We start from the raw sequence: 26,509 nt of genomic DNA on the forward strand, positions 1-26,509 counted from the left end.
TGCTCCATGCTGAAACTTGCCAGAGTATTTTAAGATTATTGTCTGAAAAGAAAATGTACCAGAGACTTGAGATCCTCAGAGGAAAGGCATTACAGAAATGCAAACTATTATCAGAAACGCATACTATACATAGAACAATGTTTGTGAGTACCTAATACTTCAGTCAGTGAAGTTTTGTTTTCTGGCTCATGTTTAAAGCACACACACACACACACACACACACATATTCATGCACAACTTGCAAATCAAATGAGTTAACGCTCTGCCGACTTCCTCTGTACGGTGACCCTGAGGGTCAAACTCTTAGGAAAATTATGCCTGTTTTTCCATTCCCCTGATTCCAGTCCCCACCAACAAGCAAGCCCTATCTCAGAGTGGAAGCACACAAAGACTCTCTCAAGAGACTATGAAGCTGCATTAGCAACAAAATCCTCTCTGTAAAATGGGAAGAAAGAGTTGTTAACTGATGAGTCAATCCCGCTTTTATAGCAGTTTATCTTCGTGGTATTTCCAAGAGCATAAATGCTATTAAAAAAAAAAAAAGGCAGTCATGACAGGAAGAACACAGTAGAAAAAAAAAAAAAACAGGAACATTTAAGCCAAAAGCAATTTACTTTGCCAGTAACTGGTTACATTTCCTTTGTTTTATTATTATTATTGCAAAAGTTGGGGTTGAGATGAAAAGTTTCCCACACCTGCACTGCCGGGACACATAACTTGTCTGAGCCCACAGTGAAATAAATACATAAACGCTTGTCTATAGCCACGCGCTTCCAGACACTTTAAGGAAAAAACAAACAACTTACTCTGCTCTGTTGTTCAGAAAATGGACTATGATTTGTTACTATTTGGAAGAGTTTTAAAAGATGGGTTAGCTGTCAAAGTAGCCTGGAGCCCTGGAGGTAGCTTGATTCTCCAGGGATTAACACCTATAGAAATAGCAGTGACTTCACAAAGGTGAATGCTTGTTAATTTCTTGGCACTGAGTTAGAGAAGCAGATGGGCAGTCAGAGAGGAAAGATTAAAAAAAAAAAAAAAAAACCACAGTGATCTTTCACTGATTAGGACACGGAGCCAGCAGCCCACTGTGGGGGGTAATGTGTGTGGTGCACTAAGTTTAGTGACTTCAGTGGCTTTTAGTGGCAGTCCTGTCATCTCAACCAAGGCAGGACTAACAGGGACCCTGCTTGCTATCAAGTGTATAGGACTCTGGTTCCTTCCTGAGAGTGTTTTCACTTGGGGAAAGCTTGTCCAGTGCAAGCGATTGTGAACACTTCATTATGAGGTGGAGAGAGAGAAATATGTATATGTGTGTGTTAGAGAGAAGTCGCTTAAACTAGGGCTCTGGATGAAGTCTCTTTGCCTGGGTTGGAATCCCGCTGCTCCCAAGTAACCTGTTGTATGACCCAAGACAAGTAATGTAATCTCTAGCTCACACTCTTGATCTGTAAAATGGGGATAATCATTGTGCCTTCTTCATTGGCTTGGTGTGACAAAGCACTCCGGACAGGGACTGGCCAAAGAAAACGCTCGCCATTCGCTCCTGTTGTTACGCCTGCATAATACTGAAAACATTCGTGCTAAAGGCATGCGCTGAATTCTCTGATGAGCCAGGCTCAGACTGGGCAGGGGATTATGTGCACATGTAAGAGTAACTGTGTGTTTACTGCTTACACTATGTTTTGTCAAAGTAGAACTGATAAGGGCACCAGTTGGGGTGCTGTTGGCTTCCCAGGTGGAGGTCGGTCTCACCTAAGGCACTAGAGTCAGGATTCTGGATCTTTCCAGGGGAAGACAGGTATAGATTGTTCAGGGCACCTGGAAGAGGGTGGGGCTCTTTCTTTCTTCCTTTCTCTCTTTCTTTATTTCTTAAGATTTATTTATTTATTTGAAAGGCAGAGTTACAGAGAGTCAGAAGCAGAGAGAGAGAGAGAGAGATCTTCCATCTTCTGGTTCACTCCCCAGATGGCAGCAACAGCCAGGATCCAGGAGCATCTTCCAGGTCTCCCTCACAGGTGCAGGGGTCCAAGGATGTGGGCCATCTTCTACTGCTTTCCCAGGCCATAGCAGAGAGCAGGATTGGAAGTGGAGCAACTGGGACTCGAACCGGCGCCCATATGGGATGCTGGTGCTGTGGATGGCGGCTCTACCTGCTGTGCCACAGCACTGGCCACTGGGGCTGTTTCTTATGCCAAAAAATTAAAGTCCAGAGCTCCACCAGACCTCTGAGCACCACCACATCCTAATGCATTTGTTTTCAACCACCAGCCTTAGCAAATGATTTGTTTTCATGACCCTAGGCCCAAAAAAGATGTAGTCTGGGGACCAGAATTCTGCTCTTTCCCAAGGCCAGTCACTCAAGTCTTTAAGCTTCACCTGAGGTCTTCTGAAATCCCAAAGGTCTCTAATTGTATTTTGGAGGCTGCTACTGCATCCTGCACTCCATTCTCCCTGGGACTTTGCACGTCGGTGCTCTTTGGGGCATCTGTGCATTGCAGGCGGAAGGAGATGAGGGTCCTACCAAGAAGCCAGACTCCATGGCTTAACCATAACCAAGAACCAAAGGCCTTAGGTCTCCCCTCCCAATTTCCCACACAGTGCCCTGTGAAGTGTGAGTAGGAAAGGTGGTGGCAAGTGTATAGGTGCCCCGGGTGACGAGGATCCCACGTGGTCAGGCTGGCAGGCCCAGCCAGTGAGGACTGGAAAGAGGACTGTGTGGGTATCTTTATTTCCATTAGTCACTTGTTCATCCAACAGATCCTTGTTATGCAATGCTCCCTGCTGGGTGTTGTGCTGGAGCAGATGAAAGATGAATCTGGCACGGTCCTGCCCTTAAGAACTCTCCAGTCTAGTATAATAATAAACCCAACACACACACACACACACACACACACACACACACACACAAGTTAAAGTCCAGGGAACTTAGTGCCAGGTTCCAGAGGAAAGGATAGAAAACAAGTTCAGAAGGGAGAGTGGAGGAGGGATATGACAGGATAGCATTTACCTAAACATACCTGCCCTCTCCAGATACTCACTTTTTCTCCCTTGATCGAATCCCATTTAGTGTTGACATTTGTATGACTAGAATATTAGGTGCTGGCTGGTCTGTTCTAAGTTTGTAATTCTCAGAATCAGCCCTGGAAGGACATGTGCTTCTCTGGGTTTTGAAAACAGCTCAAAAGAATGGAGAAAATAGACCCAGTTTGGGGAGGACTTTTCTTGTCAGTTCCTGGAATCTTCGCTGTCAGTATTTAAAACAGCATGCTGGATACAAGTCCTCCGTCTCAAAAAGGCCTTTGGGATTTGAAAGCTTTTCTGGAAATAAATGCCTGTTAGGTTTAAGTGCTTTTCACCAAAATGCTAGCGAGAGGAGATCATAGTAGCTGGAACAGAGACAGTATTGTTTGGTTTCTGTTCATCAGTGCCTCGGACCTGCTACCTCAACTTGGGTTTGCTTCTGTAAGCTTTGGCTTGGGCTGTTATTTTGATAAGGGACATGAAAGGACATCCTTCCCTCGCAGTCATTAAAGTCTTAGCGCTTGGGTCAGTTGTGGAAACACTTCTGTGCTACCCAGAGTCTTCTAAACAAAATGGTCCACGCCCTGGCTCCAGGCCGTGGACCGTGTCAGATCCCCAGAACGTGGCATGGCGCTGTGACAGGCGAGCAGGAGGTCAGCATGGGCCGAGCAGGCGGATGAAATCACCAGCCCCAAGCAGGGAGGTGGGGAGCGCACAGCCCTCCCTGCCAGTCTGGCAGCTCGGCGGAGTCCTCAGAGCTCATCCCACACACTCGGTGCTAGTCACTGCTGTGTGTTTACATGAGTAATGGAGCTGCCGGGGGAGGGCAGTTGTAAGCAGAGCGCTGAGCCTCGCAGCTCGCACTCAGAGGGAAGCTGACATCCACACCACGTCCAGACTTCCAGGGATGTGGCCGGGGCGCAGTCACATGCTGTAGCTTTCGGGAGCGCAGACAGCGAGCAATCAGGCAGATGTTTGTCGACTGGAATGGGTAATCGCTACTTTCTCTTCGCTTGAGTTTGTTTGTGGACTTGTTTACCTTTGAGCGATCTTGGCTGGCTCTCTGGGCTGGACTTTCAGACCGGCGTTCTGGGGACTGGGAGGAGTGCGGGTTTGGGCTGAGGAGTCGCTTTGGAAACTTTTTCTGCCTCTCTGATTGTCGGCTGTGCTCTGCTGTGTTTTACCGAGAACAAAACTGTGTGTGCGCGGTAGAAAATCAAATTAGTAGGATTAATTGTGTTTGTAGAATGAGGACAGTGTAAAATGTCCTGGAACCACTGTTTAACTGCCTGACATAAGTAAGGTTCACAACAATTAAGAGCGCTCGTGGTTGTGGAGAGTTGACAGTGTCATAATCATCCCTTAGAGGAATGAAATGTGCGGGAACCTGGGAAGGTCTGGAAGAAATTGTTTGGGGTCTAATTCATTAGCTCGGAATTGTTCAGGGGCTGGTGGGTTACTTGGTCGGTTTTAATTTTGCTTGACGTGGGTGACTGATGAAGTGAAATGTGAAAGCTGATGCCGGACACTCCCGGCACTCAATAAACAGCAGCCTCCCCCACCCCCTGCCTTTCTGGGAGATGTGAAAAGATACTGAACTCAACAGTAAGCAGGAAATAGAACTTTGATTTGTCTTCTTGTCTATGGCTTTTAAAAAGTATAGCCCCAGTAGAGTCAGCCTAACCCCAGAGTCATCTCTGAAAGTTGTTTTAAAAAACCCTCAGACAGGCAGCCAGCATGCTGATTGAAATGCATCTGCCAGGTTTGTTGAGATTTGAAACATGCCAGTCGCAATATTATTAGTAAATACATGTAATAATATTTTCCAGCTTGCTACTGTGAATGTCTCTCTCTACAGCTCTCTCTTGACTTCATCGGTATGATAATTTGGGAAACTGCTCATGTTGCCACACACTTTCAAAGAGAGATGTTTTCAAATGCTGTGTTATTTGGCTACCCTTATGGGCTGGCAGGCACATCACTTAGGTTTCTGAAAACAAGATACAAAGCAAAAGACAAAGAATGATCTCAAAGCCAGGTTCAAGGTTGTCTGTTAGCCCTGAATGCTTCTTTTCTCAGAGTAGGGAAGGGGATTTTCTGTATCATCAGCCTTCAGAGTTAGGGCTTCCTTTTATTGATATTAATTATATATGTTAAAGAGCCATAGATGGCTTTGGGACACATGTACAGAAGTGTATAGTCTACCAGGATGTAACCCTTTAGAGAGGGAAGCATACAGTGAGAGTTGGCTGCCACAGATACATGTTTCTCTGAAGAATTTGAGAGGGACCACTGCACTGAGATTTCATCTTTCATAAGGGAGCCCGTGTAATGAGAGTGTGTGTCAAATTATTCTCCATTTGTTTTCAGCGCCAAATCTTAAAGGCAGACCACGCAAAAAGAAACCATGCCCGCAACGAAGAGATTCATTCAGTGGCGTAAAGGATTCCAACAATAATTCCGATGGCAAAGCTGTTGCCAAGGTAGGATCATTTGCTCCATCACATTCATTTTGCTGCGTCTCTTCATTTTTCCTTGTTTCTCTTTATCTCTCTGCTCTGTGTCTTGGTGGCAGTTTCCAGGGCAGAATCTGACTTTGGCACTGTACGCTGTGTCTGGAGGCTGGGGGATGGAGGGAGGGACGCATTTTGATTAGTCAACAGAAAGACTTCCCGCTTCCCACTTTGGCCTGTTGGGTAAAGGACAGATGATTAAGCACCCACGTCACTGAGGCTGAGATTTCATAGTAGGTGACACAATGACATAGTTTACTCTGCTCGTATCAAAAATAGACCAGCTGAACCATCCTCTTTCTGAATGTGTTCATTTAAATATGTTTCAGAGATTAACAGAGGATGAAATTAGAAATGGCTAGAATTAATCTTTTCAGTTAGTACTTTCCAAGGTCACCTCTAATTTACATCAAAGTAAAAGTAAAGATACATAGCAAAATATTTACATATATATTTATATAAATATTTACATATACCTATTTATATCTTTATATATTTTTAAAAGAGCTCTATTAATGTGGAAAGAAAATCCAGGGCTCATTTTGCCTAAGCCTTTTTTGAATCTTGAAAGTAGAAGTCCAAAGTGTTTCACATCAGGGAGGGCAAAGTGTCATGTCATAGCTTAGACTTACTTTTTGGATTTTGGTGGGCTTGGGTCAGATTTCCCTGGTGCTGTTTAATTCAGTGTTTATGTTTAGGTGTTATTTCTGTGTCAAAGATTACAGTAATCCCTTTAGAACATAAATTCTAGGCCAGATTTCAACTGATACCACGATTCCAGTACAAGAACTAAACTTCTGAAAATGTTCGAGTTTTGACTATTGGTAAATTTGGGAGATTCTGATGTAGAAAAAAATCTGAGTTCCATTCTGTGTTTACAACCCTGTTTGTCTTCCATGTCATTCCCCCTTCCTCACCCACCCCCCCAACAGTGTAATGAAGTAAATTCTAAACATTCAGATTCTTTTTACTCTTCAAGTATGATTGTTTCACAAGAATTCTTAGGATTTTTTTGGTTAGGATTTCTTTATGCTTTCAAGATTCTGAAATGTGCACCTTCCATTTTCTGGCTAAAAACAAAAAAACTATTTCCCTAATGTTATATCCATTCTGCTTGTTCAGTCTTCTCCGGGGCAGGCCACACAAATGGCATAATGACATCTTCTTGTAAGGAACATTGGAGGCTGAACTGCCTTCCTTGGGTTCCATGGTCTAGAAGCGTGCCGCCAGGGACAGACCATTCCTTATCGCTGTAGTCTGCAAGTTCCTGAAAGACAATGCAGAATGCAAGGAGAAGGTTCCAGGACCATAATATTCAGCAGAGCTTGCACTGCCTGTGCCTTGAGTAGTGCTGGTCCTTACCCTCGGGGGTGACATCACGTGTTTACTCCTGCATAGTCTGCACCTAAGCCCAGCAGGAAGAAGATCCTTCCCTGGTCATTTGGAGTCACTTCCAGGGTTTCTCTGGGAATTTTACAAAACTTATACAATTGATCTGAAAGTACAGTATCTCCAATGTTTCTCTCCATGGAAGGCAGCTCAGGACTCACTCCCAGGCCTGCAAATCAGAGGACAGGAGCGGGCTCTACAGGCAGGCTGCATATGATCTTCAGTGACTTATCCTCCTTAAGATGGATACAAGTCAAGCCTGGGTTTTCTGAGTGACCCATTCAGCCACCTCCCACCAGTGCTACCACGCAGAACCTGTATGAGGAGACGGATCTTGCTTGCACTGCAGATGTTCAGTGGTAAAGCGATCAGTGTCACACTGCACTCAGCTCTTGGGGACTGGTCTAATGGCTCGGCTCTTTGTGGAGTCTTGGATTACAATTCTGCCTTGGCCACTTCTAGCAGGTCTGATGAGAACACTTCAGCTAAAACACTGGCAAGTTCGAAGTATGGTGAACTTGTCTGTTGGCACCAACAGACAGACATTAAAATTGATACAGAATGAACAAACAGCATCTGGGACCAGGACAGCCATTAGAAACACATGTGTGTCTTCAAGTGGCCTCTTCCCATGAAATGCTGCAACGAAGGCTATAAGACTGTGGCCCCCTGATCATTTGCTGAACTGGAAGCAGAATTTTAGGTGACAGTGAGCTGTTTGAGTTTATGACCAAGATCTGGGTGACTGTTTCCCATGTACCTGAAACAGACCATCTGAGTGGATAAGTACCAGTTTCGTGCAACTCCACACAGCAAAGTTCCTAGAATGCAATCCATTGGGTTTGTTGTGTTCATTATCAGTAATTTTCCTGTCGCCCTCAAAAGGTTGTAGTTTCTCAATGAGAACAGGGCTCTGCAAAACCTGTTCTCCAGGGAAGAGAATTCCATGGCTTCCCAAAGACAGCAGATACCACATGGAAGGAAACCGTGCGTTCTCTGAAGCCACCATGAATGTGTCCCACCCAAATGCTGCCACTTCCCTGCGCTCACCTTAAAGCAGCAGCTCTCAGCAGAGCTGAGGCCCAGGCCTGTTCCTAGGATGATCTGTGAAAAAGAAATGGTCTTGGCCTATGTCTCTAGTGAAAAATCTATATGGATGGAAGGAAAATGATTTCTCATATCCTGTAAGCATTTTCCAAAGGCCAGACGTGTGTAACAGGTGGTTTATATTCAAAAAAGAATGTAAGAAAGGGAACTAGGGTGTGCAATATGTTCTTTCGCTTAAATCACAAACATACCTTTGATATCTCACAAATGTGATACTTCCATTATTTCCAATATTTTTTCATTTCGTTGGGTCCTCAGAACCGCTCCCAGGGGTCATACTTACTTCACTGAAGAAGAAGCTAGGGTCACCTAGCAAGTTAGTGACCAAGCTGAGATTAAAATTCTAGCCTTTTTTTTTTTTTTTTTTTTTTTTTTGCTGCTTCAGCACATCATGCTATCCCAGTGGAAGGCTGGATTAGTTATAACTCAATCCCGTGGAAGGATGCGGTTAATATCAAATAGGTAGTGATTCATTGGAAACGTTAAATGTTGATTCTTTAATTAGCACTTCCTCAATCACTCTGGAAACCCCAAGGTTCTTAGTGAGCTCAACAGGTGTATGGTGTTCAGGTAGGGAAAAAAATAGATCTGGTAATTAACTGTCACCATCAAAAGCTTGAGCTTTCTCAAGGTCACCATGATAACTAGCTCCTGTTTCCATTAACACCTGCACTATAATAATTCAATAGATTAAAGTGCTGAGAATGTTTTGGGTAAATGTGAAAAAATGTAGGCAGGAACTTGACTTGGTCCTACTCGGAACAGAATAATACTTTAAAGAGCCCATTTATGTTACGTGGAAAAAAAAAATGTCTCAAGCTAGTAGGAGAAAGGAAGGCATCGTGCACTTGTTCACTTCCAGCCCAGCCCCTGGCTCCCTCAGGAGCAGCGTGGGGCGAGCCCACTGCTCAGGATGGAGTTCAGTAGGTGGCAGCCTGGCGTCATCTGGAGCCTGTGCCGTGATCTGAACTACTTCCCACCTGGCTTGTGCACCCCCTGTGCACTTTCCTGCTGTCTCTGGCTGTTTCCACACAGGTGAGGCAGAGAGTTAAGTAGGCGTCTGGACACTGACACTGAGGAGCGCACCACATACTCCCTTAACAGGTGCTTTGGACCTCGTAATCCTTGAGATAAGTGGCCTGCTATCGCTGCAAGACTCGGCCTGCTTTCTACACAGCCCTTCGCTCTACTCCTGTTTCTAACGAGCCTGAGGTTTGGAGGGAAGTGGAGCTGAGTTCCAAACCCAGATGTCGGCCCCTCACTTGCTGAGCTTCTGTGTTCTCCGCGGGAAAATGGGGCTCAGTGTCTGCCTGTTAGGATTCTGATGACCTGACCGCAGAGTGGGGAAAGCCCACAGCACTGTGTCCACTCTGGGTGCTCTGTGTCACTGCTTTCCTTCCATTTTGTTCACTGTACAGCAGAAGGGACAGAGTTCTTTTACACTTTGGAAACCACCTGGTTTTATCTTTTACTTCTCATTTGATACGTCACATTTCTAAATGGTATGTTTTGTCATGCTTAGTAATATGATGTGCTTTTTAACTTGAAGTTTGTTTTGACTCCCAATTTGATCTTTTTAAGAGTGTCAGTAGAATGTTTAAAACCACAAGCCCTAGACTGGGGCCACTTGAGCTCAAAATCCCAGACTCACCGCTTACTAACTTGTACATGTGCTGCTCACCCTGTTTCTCACTTGCCTTATCTCTAATGCAGGAATAATACCGACCATATTAGGATTGTGGACACAAAATGAGATAATACTTAATAGAGCTTAGGACAGAACCTGACTAGTGTCAGCGTTGTGGCATAGTGGGTTAAGTTGCCACCTGTGATGCCACCATCCCACACGGGCACTGGATCGAGTCCTGGCTGCTCCACTTCTCATCCAGCCAGGCAGCAAAAGATGGCCCAAGTACTTGAGGGAGCTCCTGGCTTTGGCATGACTCAGCCTGGCCATTGCAGCCATTCGGGGGAGTGAACCAGCAGATGGAAGATTTCTCTCTGTCTCTCTTAGTCTTTCTGTAACTCTGCTTTTCAAATCAATCCTTTTAAAAAAAAGAATAGAACCTAGCTATTCAGAAAAGGCTGGGAAGCAATGCAGATTACAACTGGAGTGATTTTATGATTTCAAGAAGCCATTAAATCATACATTTCATCAGAACTTTAGCCCCAACAACCTAAAATTTGAAAGCGAAAAATGATGACAACATAAAATTTCACAGGATGTTCTTAATAGAATGTTACAAAGTACTAAAGTCTGAGAATATCGTAAGTGAAAATGTTATGTGGATAATATATTTAACCCCAATTCCACAGCCCCTTAAACATTAAAATCTCTTCTAGACCCTCTGTTGAGTGAGTTGTGCATGAAATTTTATTTCTCCAAGACCAGTCTAAAGATATCAAACGAACATGTTCACTTGAGAGAATAAGCAATAAAGAAAACCCTTGCAGAGGGCACCCTTTCCTTTAATAAATAAGCATAGTCTTTTATGTTCTTAGTACTTATGAAGGAAGATCTGCAGGGAAAGAAAAGTTCAAAAATCTGAAATGGAGCGCACTGTAGAGTATGTGGGACATTTTTATTCATAACATTTCCCCGGCACTTGCCCTCTTCCCAGCCGATGTTAGATACGGAGATGTAAAGAATATTGGAATGTACACATTCCCCATGGGCGCACTTGAACTCAAAGTCTGACCCTTTGTACTTCCCCTTTTTACAATTAAAATAGCTCAGCAACTTAGCGTTCTATTTAACAACCATCAAAGGACTCTTGTAGAACATGGCAGTGAGGAGGGAACATTAGGTGAGCCACTCCGTAGGCCGAGCCCCACATCCGCCCAGAGTGTGGAAGGAAGACCATTCGCCGCCATTTATTTTTTTAATTATGGAACCTTTCACTTACTCTTGTTGGGTTTTAGCTGACCTCTACCCTTCATTTTGTGGCAAGTTAACGTGTCTTATACTCTCAGAGCTGCCTGAAAAGCAAGGAGTTCTCATTACAGAGTGGGATCCATTGTTTCCTACTGAGAAACACTTCCAGGTGACAGACAGCGGAGAGCTTGCTGGTGTTCCTGCTGCTGGCATGTTTTTCCAGTTTGCTGGTGAGAGTAGCAAGCAGATAAATTTCCTACGAAGCAATAAATGCACCTTTCATTTTGATACAAAGTGTACGATATGGGACAATTTATTAAAAAGTCAGGGTTTATTCAAGAACCTTGATGGATGGTGCCCCTTAGGAAAATAAAATATATAAAGAGGCAAAGGAATGGTTCTACCAGATGCAAATACTATTTCTTGTTTCATATCGGTTATACTTAGAAAGAATCTAAAAGAAGCTGGGATAGATTAGCAAACTGTGGCCCACTGGCTCTGTGTTTCTGTCAATAAAGTTTTAATGGAATCGTTCATTTACATATTGCCTATGATCTCAGAGACTGTATGATTCAAAAACCTGTGGTGGTTGCTGTGTGGCCCTTTAAGAAGTCTAGCATCCCCTGATCTAAGACAATCAGGTTCAGTGGTACCTCGAAACTCCTTTCAGGGCCAGTGCCACCCATCGGTTCAGCCTTCCCCTTCTGTGAGCAGCAACCCCGGCTACATCTTTGCACGCATTCCAGAGCCCTGCCCTATTTGAAAAGGTGTACTTTTTTCTTTTCCAGGTGAAATGTGAGGCCAGGTCAGCCTTGACCAAACCGAAGAATAACCACAATAACTGTAAAAAAGTCTCCAATGAAGAAAAACCAAAGCTTGCTATTGGTGAGGAGTGCAGGGCAGATGAACAGGCCTTCTTGGTGGCACTTTATAAATACATGAAAGAAAGGAAAACGCCCATAGAGCGAATCCCTTATTTAGGTTTTAAACAGAGTAAGTATACTTGTTTTTGTTTCTGAAATATCAAAATCGCTGAGATTCTTTGAATTGAAAAAAAAAATTTTTTTTTTGGACTCAGGATTATGTTGAAATCCTAATCTAGGGATGGTGTTCTCTGTTTATACTAAATCTACAAATCATCCAAGCCAAGAATTTTTTCCCTGCCTTTTTCCGCTACATTGTTCCCTTCTGGGACAGTTGCAATGAGATATTTATAGGCTTGAATCCACTGATTATGACTGGAAATAGACATGTTGAAAGTTTCTCATTTTCTGTTTTGTCAGTCTCGAGTGTCTGCACCGCCTTTCTTGTGAGATAATAATATGACGTAGCTTTATCAGGCACAGATGTTGCCTGGGAAAAGACAGCTTTTCAAAGGAGGACATTTAAAGGTGGACAAAACAACCACCAAGAGAAAACACATTTCCTAAGCCCCAAATTTGTTAAAAGATAACAAAAATCTGACTTCAGAGAAACAAGAAACGCACAGATTTGAACAGAGGGCCCAGTTTTCAATTACTTTCACATGTGCCTTTAAGTATCATCCCATGTAAAGAGAACAGGAACTCATAGCTGATGAGAATTCCATAATAATAGAAGAAAAAAGAAAAGCCCAGATCTTGCCCTGAGTACGCAAGTGAATATATATTTTGCCTCTGTCTGGATTTAGTGGTGCACGAAGCGATGAGCCTCTGGCTTGAAATAGTATTTTCTCCAAACGTATCTCCCTAGATTAAAACCATGTGTCATTTTGATGAAGAATGTCAAACCTGTATGTTTTACATAACAATTTACATACCTAATAGCAATTGGCACTGATTGCAAGAGAACACTCGCAGCCATTATAAACTTATATAACTAGGAATGATTACAATGTTTGTCGGAAAACTGGTTGCTTGAAATAGAAGTAAAATTAATGTACTATGAACAGCTTTGTTGCATTATGCATTGGTTCAGATTAAATCAAGGCCGACGCAGGGCTCTTGATAGCTTTGAAATAGTGCAAGGTTCAATGAGGCTTTACGAACATGTTGTGTCACAGAGCCTTTTTTGTTGTTGTTGTTCTAATTTTCATTTTATTCATTTCCCTTACTAAGGAATTACTTGAAGTTCAATTTTCCCCTCTTGTAAAAGAATCAGATCCATAGTAGTCTCGTTCCAGGGTATTTGGTATAAATGAACGAGTTGCTAGCAATTGAGCATAGTTGTTTAACAACCTAAACACAGGCAAGCCCTGCTTGGAAAAAAATATATTTGCGACATCACACAAACAAGTTAGAGGACCAGGAGGGTTCATGACTCAATTCCTGTGTGAATGAATGTCTTCCTTCCCTCTCATCTGTTGTATCACAGCTGCCTTGCAAGTGAAATATTTTCCTGCTCATTGCAAGGCATCACGTGGTAGTGAAATACAATGTAAGCCTTTATTAGAGTGTTGTCATCAGCCATTCGATTAAGAAGGTAATCATATATTAAGTTGGCTGTTATTTATTGATCCTAGAGAGTTTTTATCTGAGGGAAGCATTATGTAGTACTGTTTAATGAATGGCTTCTTTCTAAGGGCTGAACACAATCAACCCCAATTCTGAAATACTTTTTCCCAAGGATGCTCTAATTCAGCTTTTCTTGCTCTGTTGACAGTAACAGGACTAAAACCGTGTTGTCCTTTGTCCTGAAAGTAGAACTATCTCCATCATTTTGTGACGATTAAGAAATATTTTAAGTGTTAAAAATAGATTCTGCTGTTGAATGCCCTTTGGCAAATTGTTTCCTAAGAACTTAGCTCTCTGTGATACGTTAGTGTTTTTTTTTCTCTTTCTCGTTGAAAAAAAATGTTTTAATTGACATTTCTTGGAAATATGTTAATGCAATGCTTATCTAAATACTTATTGTCCCTCTAACAGTTAACCTTTGGACTATGTTTCAAGCTGCTCAAAAACTGGGAGGATATGAAACAGTAAGTGTTTAAGCAACTTAAATGAAGTAATTTTGCAATCTTACTTCCCCCCCTCCTTTGACCAAAATGTAGAAAATGCAAAAGCAAACCGTCATTGGCTGCCTTTTTTGAATGGCTCTACACTTTTGGGGGTTTATTGGGCCACTTTTGGAAACAGTCCCAATTAGTTCCAGGTTTGGCAAAATTGTAAACTTGTCGTAAAAACTACAAGTGGAAAACATATGTAACTCTCCCCTGTCAGGGAAATTAGTTGGGTCTGTAATTTTTTCCCATGTTGAGAAAGGGCTATTATTGTACAACAAGCCAAGATTGCATAAAAGAAATTTCTCTTGGCAACATACCTGACATCTGTTCATGTCTAATATGGGAAATGTATTAAAGGCTTTCAAAAGTAATCAGTATTGGCCATTAAGGAATAGAATGCAGCAGAATCTCCTCTCATTCTAGGGCAAAAGCAGCTTTATTAGACAAGGGTCAGTGCTGAATAAACAGGAAGTTATCAAACTTATTCAGAACAAGCTCTGACACTCTTTATCAGCTAATTCTAACTGACAGGAGTGGGTTATTTTTAGCCCACAGGAAAATTTGATGGCCACGGATTTTTACAGCGTGTATTTTGAACCAATAAAATGTTAGAGCAACAAACTCAGATTAAGATCTTGAAATAAGAAGAAAGAGCTGCATTAATCCAGCACACAGAGATGGCATCTGTAATAAAATCAATTGACATAGGAAGATGTCGTCACTGGAAATATTTTCTCTTCCACACAATGATCAGATTAAGTTGTGCAGTTTCTTCTGCAATTGAATAAGAAATTATTTTTTTCTTTGCTTAAGCAGTAATCTGGGATATCTCTGTACCATAGTAAAATGACAGTAAGAGACACAAAGTCAAGAAAATGAAATTCATTTCAGCCCAAGCATAATAATCATTGTTTCTTGCCAGATAAAGCATATTGTTCCACAAACCATTATAATGGTTTGATGTCAGGGGCTTGGTATGGGAAATGTTGGCAAGTGTTATGTGATTTGGAAAATCTGGCATTTACTGTAGAGATATCTTCTATGAATGCTGTCTAAAAATTCTTTTTGAGTATATGAGCCTGTAAAATATTTATTTAATATATGGACTGTATATATATTTATGTTTATAAAGAAATATAATAGTCATGTAAACTACTCATAAAATATACATTTCATAGACATGAATTTACTTGAATTTTTTTTATCAAGTGCTCTATGTAAAATAAATATTGTAATCTTTCATTTGGTCAAGTCTGCTGATAGGACCAGGCAGGATATGGACTCCTTGCCACTCTAGCTCATAGTTTTGTAAAATCTCAACCTAAATGTAGCTTTCATCCAAGTGAAAAAAAAACTTATTCTCATAAATTTAGGGGTCAACCTCACAGCCTAGACTTTTAAGTCTAATTTTTAGTATTAGGAATAATAATACATATTCTTATGAACTGTGACTGTTGATAGTTACATGATATTGCACAATATTAAGAAATGTCTTTTTAAACTTGGGAACTTTTTGTTATTCACTGATAGGGAGAGTGCCAGAAAATTTCACAGAATCAGTTTTTCCTGCTTTTGTAACTTTTGTAACTTCACAAAGATTCCCCCTCCCCACCAAGCAACAGCAAATTGGTATAGAGTTCAGAAGAAACTGCTGTTAAATTTCAGGGTATAAGTGGTACTCCTTGAACACATACTATTTATTCTTTTGTTAAGTGAAAGAGTGACCACACAATCAGCAAATCAGCTGACCACATGCTTACTGAATATCTTATATATACAAGCCACTGTGTCAGACACTGTAGGAGATGCAAAATATCTAGGCCAGTGGGCCAGTGCTTGAGACACTCATCGTCAGGAGAGGCAGTAGTTATCATCAGGGACAAAGTGGAGACAGATGAGTGCCCTGTAGAGGTAAATTTACACCTCAAGTAGAGGTGAAAGAAGGAAGACTTGGTGGCTGCAGTACTGTTTGAGCAGAATTTGGGGAAGAGATGAAACTTAGACATGAAAGATCACGGTCTTTGAGAAAGAGGGAATGAGTCAAATGGGAGAGAGATACGGCGGCAGAATCAAATCAGACATAGAGAGTTTAGTGATTAAAACTAAAGTGGGGAGCTGGGCCAGGTGACCTTGAAGCGGGAGTGGAGGGCAGGATGGAAAGGATGGTACCAAGTGAGGAGGCCCCAGAGCCACATAGTAGACAGTGGGGGCTGCAGGAGGGGACCGCTCATCTCCAGAGATAAGAGTCGCTCTTCTCTTCCTGGTGCTGTTGGGGACATCTTCACAAAAGGGAAATGTACACCTTGCTTTGGGGTAGATAAGGGAAAAACAGCAGCTCTTCCTGTATCTGTTGATTCAGCTCAAATTGATCCTTATACGAAAGCGGCACATTTTGCGGGTGGGACACTCTGATTCCCTTCACTGGGGAGGAGGGGAAATATGAAAGACCAGATTGGCATCTGCCCCGTGAGAAGAATTTCTCCTTCCCAGTCTTCTCACATCTTGCTAGATGCTGCATGCTGACTCTTGGCCCTGTACGAAGTTATTTAAGCTCTTGAACCCCCTACAAATAGAATACATTTTGTTCTTGGCGTATTTTGACAAATAAAAGTATGAGGTGTTTGATGAGGATTCAGGTTTGAAGTGACACCAGGAGATGTACAGTAATATCCAGTGTCCACGGACTTAATGTTTTCATCACAGAGACACTGAAGGCCTCGTATCTCTGAGATGATCTGATACCAAAAACCAGTGTGGACCTGTATCGTTTAGCACTCAAGAGAGACCGTAGAGTCTTCCAGAGCAGTGGCTCCCAGAGACTCCTTGGGAACTGGGGCTCAAATGTCCTACTGGGAACTTCAAAGTATGAGTAGCAGACCAGACCCCAAGCCTGGGATTCACTCCGGAGTGAGAGCTGGGCCGGCCTAAGAATCAGAGAATCCTTTCGGTTAAACTACCGAGGTGTTGCAAATTCAAAGCCAGCTATACAATGATTATTAATCTCGGCCTACTGTCCCCCATAACCCTTCCCTTCACAATGTGATCCTCTGGGCATTAGGCACAGTGGTTTAAGTTGATACTTGGGACTCCCACATCCCATATTGTCTGGTTTGAGGCCCAGGTACAGTATTTCCAATCCAGCTTCCTAATGGGCAGCCTGGTAGACAGCAGGTGAAGTGCTTTGGTCCCTACCACCCACATGGGAGACCTGGATGGAACTGCCTTTGGCCTGGCCCAGCTCTGGCTATTGTTGGTATTTGGTGAATGAACCAGCACATGGAATCTCTCTCTCTCCCTCTCTCTCTCTCTTCTCTGCCTTTTAAATAAAAAAAAAAAAAAAGTGGCCCCCATGTAAGTCAAATATCAAAGATTAGAAATTGGCCTCTATGATTTTACCATATAAATAGGCTAGAAATGAATGTTCCCTTGACTCAAGAGTAGCACAATGTCTCAGACAAGTATTTTTCCATTTGCTAAGGTGGTGATCTAAGTCAGGACTCAGTAAGCTATTTCCATTTTGAATGAGGAAGAGTAGCCCCCAGATTTTTTTTTTTCTGAGTTGTACTTAGTGAAAAAGAGATCCTTGCTCTGCTCCGTCTCACACCTGCATTTTACAGAGAAGAAAAACAGGCTCAGGGAGATGCAATGCGCCGCACAGAGTCAGCACGGCAGGCTTCAGACTCTGACCTGCTGGGACTTCTGTGCACTTTTGTCTAAGCCTTCGTTGGTATCAGTGAGAGGAAGGCGATTCATAAATCATCCCTCTGGCGCCTTCCACTCTCAGCTATTTCTTACATACACAAAATGCTTTCTACACGTTTCAGGTGATGTTTTGGGAAAAGGATGTAATAACCTGCCTTCCTTTGTAGCATCTGTCAGTCTGTTCTTTGCACCTAACATGAGCCTTATCAGATGTACTAATTACCAGCTGACATTTTATCTGATTCTTGAGAATAATGTGTGAATTTAGGAGATGGATCAAGAAGTCTAGATAATGTAAATATTAAGCAATAGCAAAAAAAAAAAAAAACCCTGTAATATAAAATGCATAGCTGTGTCACTGCTGCTGTTAACTTGCAGTTGGATAAAGACATCTCTCTGGAATCCCTTCTGGTTATAAAAAGAGGCCATCTTAATTGGCTTGTTTTTGTTTGTGGTTATAAACTATTCCAAACCTTCTGGTTTGAATTGCAGATTATGGATTATTTCATTTCAGTCCTTCACAACCCTCAAATTGAATTTAAAAAAAAAAAAAAAAGAGGAGCAGAAGTTTTATTTTAAGCCTTTATAACATTTGACTAATAGCAATATGCAAGGCTCTCAGCCTGCTCTGCCTCTGCTGGGAGTGTATAGTCTCTGCCTCCTTAGGTTTAGAGATCGTAAATGTTTTGAGTGGAATGGATTTCCTGAAAACACAGTGCTCTGGCATTCTGATTGGCTGGCAGTGCGGATCCTTGCTTTCTAGTTATCTACCCAAGTTTTCCTTCCAAACGCATTAGAACATGGATCACCTACTGTAGAAGAGGCAGAGCCGGATAAAGCTTTGCTGCTGAGCTGTCGGGACCCTCACTTCAGCATCTGGGGAAGCAGTTAATGCTGGAAGAGTAGCTTGGGGTCTGACCAGGATATAGAACCGTGAGAGTAAAAGGCTTGCTAAAAGTGATTTCCATTTGGCTAACTATTTGACAGCAAGCCAGAGGCAGTATTTGGAGAGCAGGTAGGGCAGAGAAATGGCTCTTGAGTAACTCTTACCCCAGAGTCAGGGCATGCTGTGAGAGGGGTGCTTCTAAGAACGTCTGTCAGCGGCCCCTCTTCTCCGCCCTGCCCCGCCCTGCCCTGCCCTTCCCCCAAGACAGGACGAAGAAATCGCTTGTCTTCTCTCTGGAAGGATAAGATTTTGACATCAAATTCTGGTTTTGACATCATTTCGAAGACATCCTCTGAATCTAACCCTAGTTCTCTGGACAGACAGCCTCTGGCTTAATTCAAAATTCTTGAGGCCAAAGATGATGTCATGCAATTTTGAAAGGCTCCAGTTCCTGGAGTACTACCAGGAAAAAAAGTCATCTTCCTTGAATTCAGTCCGCCCTCAAGGTCCCGAGAAGGAGGCTCTTCCTCAGAGCAGCCCAGCAATGCTGTGCTCGGGCAAACTCCTCTTGACTTCTGTTTCCTACCTGTTCTTAAGCCATTGGATGAGCTTCAGCCCAAAAGATTTCTGATTAATATTTCCTTATGTGACCACAAAAAAGTTAGTGGGTTTTTTTTTCACCCTGCAACCAAAAAGAGCTATCAAGACTCCAAGACCATTGAATTAAGAGTGTTTTTCCATTTTTTTTTTTTTTTAAGCCACAGAGTATTTTTATCATTGTGGAAGAGATAGATTCCTTTCCCACTCGTTCGACCTATTTTCTTGGCTGAGGTTGGTGGTATGGAGAGTTGGTTTCAGGCCACCTTTAATAAACCACTTGGGTTCTAAAGAGCAGTTCAAACACCTCTGTTTTTATAAGCAGTAAGGCCTTTGTGAAAATAATGGATGTGGAAGGCTTCCTGTATGGTTCGTTGGGTGTTACCTGTGTTGAGAAGAAGTAACCCAGGCATCTTTACAATAAGGTTAAGTTTCACTCTCCCAGGATTGGCTTCTTTTACTTGGGTGTGGACTGCTCAGTTGTACATCCTCCTCTGTGGTAACTTGTGTGGGGTTGTCCCTCCTACTAACCTGTGGACCCTTGAAAGCAGTAGCATCTCTTCCTGGGCGTGATATCTTCCCGCCTTTACCCTCTGGAGTCCACCGTCAGCATTTAAATTAAAAGTATATCTGAGCCGACACCGCGGCTCACTAGGCTAATCCTCCGCCTTGCGGCGCCGACACACCGGGTTCTAGTCCCAGTCGGGCTGTCCCGGTTGTCCCTCTTCCAGGCCAGCTCTCTGCTGTGGCCCGGGAGTGCAGTGGAGGATGGCCCAAGTGCTTGGGCCCTGCACCCCAGGGGAGACCAGGAGAAGCACCTGGCTCCTGCCATCAGATCAGCGCGGTGCGCCGGCTGCAGCGCGCTGGCCGCGGCGGCCATTGGAGGGTGAACCAACGGCAAAGAAAGACCTTTCTCTCTGTCTCTCTCTCACTGTCCACTCTGCCTGTCAAAAAATATATATATATATATATATATCTGAAGACAAAACAAGAGAGATATGCTCAGGAGAACTGAGTGGCTAAACGCATTTAGCAGTTGGGAAGCCCATATTTTATAACTTAAAAAGTTTTAAAGTGGCCTGGTTCATCCACCCTCCAGTGGAGGGCATGGAAACAGAGGGATCACTTCCTTGAAGGCCCAGCCCCGTCTTCAGTGTCGATGAATCCTCCCTGTACGAATCGTATATAAGCACCAAAACGCTAACACAGATTCATCAGCTGTACGTGACGTATTCGCAACCAGTGGTGCTTGATGCTGGTTTCCTGCTGTCACAGTTCCAGACTTAGTGTAAGGTAGATTTTTCCTTTTTGATAATGTATTATTTATATGGGTCCTGGTTTTCAATCTGCTGCTGTGTGTCATTGGCAGGTCATGTAACCTCTCTGAGTCTCACTTCATCTATGAATAAAAGTCCTATAGCCTTCCTCACGGGCTATGGGAGGATTAAATGGCAGCATGGAAATGCAAATCCTGTATGAAATGTAGAATTCAGTGCTCATAAGAGACACAAAGATGACAAGATTGATGATTTCTTCAGATGTGATTGGCGGGGCTGCGGTCTTCTGGCCCCTCTCTGACCCCCAGGGCCCTTGCACCTCATTTGAGTGAGGGGAATGTGGTAGTGTTTCAGGGTCCTCAGTATTCCAAGTGCTTTGAGGAATAAGGTAGATACTGGGGAAGGGAGCCTGTTTCTCCTTGTTTGATATACCAGCCTCAAATAGATCAGTCCAAGGTTGTATCATTTATAGGTTGGAGGGAGACTGCAAATAAGTCTGAAATAATTATGAAAATACGTATTTTGAGTGCTTTGAAAGTCATTTGAAATCATTTATTAAAATATAAATCAAGCTATAAAGAAGGAAGTTTTATTTTCAGTTACCCCTGCTAGCAGGTCTGTCTGATGTGAACTATTACAACCAATTGGTTCAAAAATGCTTCATTGGAAATTGAACAATGCAAAGCTAACATTGTCTCCAGGCCCTCTTGAGAAGCCTGTATAGAGATGAGGGGGGCTCTTTTTATTTGAAATGGAAAAGGTGCCATTTACCCTATAATATTTCACCACCCATCTCCTCCTCCTAAGACTGCAATTATAGAGCCCTCATTGCAAACTGAGAATTTTTCCCCCTGTTGCTGTCCTCAGCCTCTTGGTGAACTCAGCTGGCAGCTCTGTGTTTCTCGAAAGAAGCCGTCTACCATGACTGCCTTAAATGCCACCAGCACCTTTGCCACACTCCCTCCCTACCCATTCCAATAATGGGGCTTTCATGTAATCCTCTCTAGAAAGTCCACAAGGACCCCAGAATTTGTCCCGTCTTCCTAGTTTCAAGTGAACTCTAGAATCACTCAGATGTAGCAAATGACATGGTTTCCCCAAATTAATCATTTGCCAGATCTTGCATCTGTTATTTTCTAAAATCTTAATTTAGGTACAAAATAAAATTAAAGGAAAAAAGACCACAGTGTGCAGTTCAGTATATTACAAGCTGTTTGTTTGTATTCAGTCCATTCAATAATATACATCACAAGCATTTTAGCGTTAGAATATGTTAATTTTCATAGGATTTGACCAATCTCCCATTTTCCTGACCTGAGAAAATGAAAATAAACAGCTTGCAACATATATAGTTTCAGAGTTAGGTTTTGTTATGGTAATTAGAATAGCTGGCATAAAAATATAGCCTGAAATGATTGCAAATTCCACAACCAATTTAATTATTTTAATGAATCTGTATAGTTATTTTGATTTAAAACTTAAAAAAAGTTTTGAAAGTAGGCAGTGCATCACATGGTTCACAAATCAGAAGACACAAAAGCATCTTTGGTAAAGTCTCTTACCTATGTACTTGGCCACCATTTCTGCAAGCCTCGGGCAACTAATATTCATTTTTATTAATGTAAACTAAAGAACTAAAATAGAATTCAGCTAAAATAAGATTTTATTTTGCTGCTTTATCACATGACATAAAGGCTAGGAGTTCGGGGCTCTAGGGGCAGATAGGTACATGAATATTTGGAGGGGGGGTGCAAGGGTGGCAAAATAGAGAGCCCAAAATAAAATTCCATTTTTCTTATTTTAAAAAAAATAGCACTGCAAGTGAGAGCTTGCTATAAAACCGTAAGTCTCCCTATATACTCATTTGGACTTCTCTGTCCCTGGGTTTCCAGAACAGACTGTTCTCTTCTGACTGTTGCATATGTATTGAAGCCTGGCACCATGAATCTCTTATGATGCACGATTGAATGTCCCATTGCCATTTTTTCAGATAACAGCCCGCCGTCAATGGAAACATATTTATGATGAATTAGGCGGTAATCCTGGGAGCACCAGCGCCGCCACTTGTACCCGCAGACATTATGAAAGGTAAGAAACCTTTTCTTGGAAAGTCTTCACTTAATTAAAAGTGCATTAATTGGAAGGTGTCTCTAGTCAGGGGTAAGACAGGAACTCTTAAGGGCCTTTCAGGAAACAGAAAATATCTCTCTGGCATTTTACTTTGCATTATGCCTTGTGATTTTTAGGCTTTCTCTGGTTACAGGGGCTAAATTTAGATGTTCTTCTAGTTTGGTTTTATCCCGTGACCACCTGCCTGACAATGCTTTTTTCCCCTCCAGAAGCACAGATTACTCAGTATGTTCCCTGAAGGTTCATTTACTGTGAGAATCTTCAGCTTTGGAAAACAAAGACGTGCAATGTGACTATGAGATTGCCATGTAACTGTATTGACACTGAGAAGTAATTCTTTACGATAAGAGAACTGGCCCCAGATAAAGTCCATTATATTTTCCATCTTGGGGTTGTTCTTCTACAGCTGTGCTTTTGACCCAGGAACTCTTCTTGCCACGTTTTGTGTGCCTTTGTTTTCTTAGAATTTCAGCCTGCTTCAGAAAGGTGGTGACAATGCGAACAAGAGGCAGGTGCAAGCTTAGCCTGCTGTGAAGGTTACAGACACAGGGGTCTTTCCCTTTGCACTAAGTCCATTACCCACGACGTTGAAGACCAGTCAGCTGTTTTCTGTGTTATCCTTGCTGTACTCTTTGACTCCTCACTTAATTAGCTCGCGTTGTACCAACTTCCTTATAACGGGTACTTCCCTGTTGAAATGTTCACTGGATTGGCTTCTGTTTTTGCATTCAGAGATTGGGAAACCAAGAGAAGGGTGTGTGTTTTAACAATGGCCATATGTGGAATGAAGTCAAGAACAGCTACTTAGCTGAACAAACAACTAGCTAGCACATTAATCAAATAAATTACAAAGCAGTAACCAGTTTGCTTGCTGGTTTGAAAAGTAAAACACAGCCAGCGCCGTGGCTCAATAGGCTAATCCTCCGCCTGCGGCGCCGGCACACCGGGTTCTAGTCCCGGTCGGGGCGCCGGATTCTGTCCCAGTTGCCCCTCTTCCAGGCCAGCTCTCTGTTGTGGCCAGGGAGTGCAGTGGAGGATGGCCCAAGTGCTTGGGCCCTGCACCCGCATGGGAGACCAGGAGAAGCACCTGGCTCCTGGCTTCTGGCTTCGAATCAACGCAGCGTGCCAGCTGTGGCGGCCATTAGAGGGTGAACCAACGGCAAAGGAAGACCTTTCTCTCTGTCTCTCTTTCTCTCACTGTCCACTCTGCCTGTCAAAAAAAAAAAAAAAAAAAAAAAGTAAAACACAACTACTAGATTAGCTGATTGTTCCTGCTATAGTCTTGGAGTTACCATTCCAATTTTAACCTAGACATTTCACACCTGCTTCGGGATCATATATGTGTGTCCCCAGTTAACACCATTGAACACATCAATTCCTAGTCAAGTTTTAAGTTCTCTTGTACTTTCATCTGTACGGTATTGAACTCAAAGCCTCTTTTTGTATGGCAAGTCAACAAAACTTAGAATGCTTTTGTAGAAATACTCAGAGTAAACTGAGATGGGTTTAGTATCCTATAAAAGTGCCACAAAGTATTCCCAAGAGATTACCTTAGTTGGCAGAATTATAACCCAGAGGATTTTTAAACATTGATAATATACATTCTAATTGTTACTCTTTACAGCACTTAGCAAAATAGGGCATCCGTTTTTTTGAATTCAAGATTTATTTCTCTTGGTGTTTAATTCAAAAGCTCACACATGCTCGCTGTACGTAAAAAGCACACCACTGATGTCCTCTTACAAATAGCATTGACATCTCAGGTGAGGCTCTGTAAATAACATTTGAGGATACCACGGTCTCCTTGTGTTTGAGTCATGAGCCAAAGCTGTAATCAGAACGTTTTCATCAAAACACCGAGTCCACTTCCAATTAGCTTCTATTCTGAGAGTGCACAGCCCTTTCCTCCTGGTGCAAATGGCTCCAACACCTGAGCCATCAAGACCCAACTGAAATCACGATTTGGGAAAGGGGTATATTTCAGCTGTTAGCTAACTCACCTAGTTGAAGAGTGAACACATTCCGCAAATGAATTACAAGGTATCACATGGTCAGAAAGTAAACAGATGATGTTCAGAATGGAAGGGATGAGTATAATGGGTGTGTGTGTGTGTGTGTGTACAGTTTACTCAAGGAGTTGTGTGAATAAAAATACCCTCAGTATTAAATGGAATGCAAAGATATGTTTGTTTGAAGACTGTGTACATTCTGTCGTGATTTACCTCTTCCTGGAGGAGCATATTACCAGTAGCCTTCAATCAGCCAAACTGGACAATTCTATTACATATAAAACAAACTGTAGCAACTGTAAAATATTATTAGTTTTTTTTCCATCTCTTTTTTCCTTACTCTTGATATTTCATAAAGGTATGGTCTCCTGCCAGGTTAACCATTTGGAAGAGCCATGTCACTTTTCTAAATCTAGAATTTGTTGGGCAGTGTATCGGGCAGGGTGCAGTAAGGAAAATGGAAACCACACTAGGTATTCAGCCAAGAGAAGTTACTGTAGGGAATTGCTTAAACAGGTGTTGGTGAAAGCCCTAAATTAACGCAGAGGTAAGAGCTGTAGGTTTCCTAGAACCGAGAGAGCGGAGAGAATGGATTAGGATATTACCACCTAGAGAGTGTGCCACGCAGAGCTGGGGTTCAAATCCCTGGAAAGGGCGTCACCCAGCCAGCGTTAGTACTAAGGGGAGCTCAGGAGAGGAGCACTATGGATCTAGGCTTAGGCTGCCGCTTGACCTCAGAGCAAATACATTGAAACTGCTAGGGATAGTTGAGAGAAACTGGAAGTTGAAAGCTGGAACCAGTTACCACTGCTACGTTAGTGTTGGGATGACACTGATATGAAGAGCAAGATAAGTAGAAAGAAGTTATTTCTCCTCTCCCCCTTCCTCCTAGGACAACCCCCCTCCCCCGCGCGCGTGTGCATTTGCACAACCCCAAAAGGAAGACAACTGACAAAGGAATGTAATTTACAGAGTTCTAGTCCTAGCATTACTAAGCCAAGTGCCAAGGGTGGATTTGGAGTTGAGAGACAATAGTGCAGCTTCCAAGTAGGAATTCAGCATGGGGAGCCCTGTCATGTGTGTGGCTTCAGCAACAATGGCAGTGCAGAGCCTAGAGCTGGGGTTGGAGCAGAGCTGTTCAGGATGGCTTCCTGATGCCTAACCTGTCCTTGCATTTCCTTGTGCCATCTAGAACCCTGTCCCATTGTTGTGATTAGATGCAAGATTCGAGTACCATTAATTTTCTTATTAGACTGAATTTAGCAATGCCACTTTCTCTTATTTGGCCTAGGCGTGAGGCAAAAAGGTCAGAATTACAGCTCTAGAAGTCTCCTTTAATTCATTTTACCAGAGAAAAGCAGAGAATACTTAGAGATGTCCAGGGACTTGAAAGAGTTCTGCTCTGGTCAAACTTGAGGCCAAAGCTCTTGCCTAAAACGCAGTGATCATGGTGGATTTCATTCATCGCTGCTAGTCACAGACCAGTTAAACAAGGAGGACTAGACTGGTGAAGGACTGCTCACAACATTTGGGAAGACTCGAGACTCTGTAGCAATGTCTAGTCTGGAAATACCTGGGAAATATTTAAAAGCTTCCAAATAAGATCAGAATGATTGCAGTCCTACTCGACTGCTGGCTCATCCAGCGTCTCCTTTTCACTCTAATATAGAGACTTGCTCCTTTTCCACTTCCCCTCCTTCAGCTTTGCTTTCCTAGAAGATGAAAAAGAAATGAGTGATCTACTATGCATTATCCACTGATGTATTTTTCATGCATTGTGGTTCATGTTTCCAGTAAATGTTTTCATTTTACAACAAGAAAAAAGTAGCCAGTTCCTCAGTAAATGTTACTTATATATTAGTTGGGCTCTTTTGGTTTATTAATGAGTGTAATAATGAAAGTGCGGGTTGTTGAAAAGAATCAATGGGTGTTTTTATTTAAGGCATAGCAGAAATGGTACAATGCCTGTGAATGCATCATTGTCGCTGAAGGCCTGACTCGTCCAAACTTGCCTGTGATTGGT

The 26,509-nt window shown here is 42.6% G+C and overlaps 1 protein-coding gene across 3 annotated transcripts in view; it reads left to right on the forward strand.

The window, feature by feature from the left end:
* The window catches only part of ARID5B (AT-rich interaction domain 5B), a 182,231-nt gene that overhangs the window by 131,689 nt on the left and 24,033 nt on the right, over window positions 1–26,509 (forward strand). The window contains exons 1-5 of one of the 3 annotated variants that reach the window (XM_070057697.2): window positions 3,437–3,674; window positions 5,392–5,504; window positions 11,694–11,898; window positions 13,809–13,861; window positions 22,338–22,435. In XM_070057697.2, coding sequence (XP_069913798.1) covers window positions 3,500–3,674; window positions 5,392–5,504; window positions 11,694–11,898; window positions 13,809–13,861; window positions 22,338–22,435 — 644 coding nt within the window. In that variant the 5' untranslated portion in view covers window positions 3,437–3,499. Of the gene's footprint in view, window positions 1–3,436; window positions 3,675–3,881; window positions 4,013–5,391; window positions 5,505–11,693; window positions 11,899–13,808; window positions 13,862–22,337; window positions 22,436–26,509 lie in introns of those variants that run through there. The other 2 variants (XM_008270095.5, XM_002718470.6) reach the window with 2 other exon arrangements.

Source organism: Oryctolagus cuniculus, chromosome 15, assembly GCF_051225735.1.
Source record: "Oryctolagus cuniculus isolate XC-2025 breed Fujian yellow rabbit chromosome 15, ASM5122573v1, whole genome shotgun sequence".
Lineage (NCBI taxonomy): Eukaryota > Metazoa > Chordata > Mammalia > Lagomorpha > Leporidae > Oryctolagus > Oryctolagus cuniculus.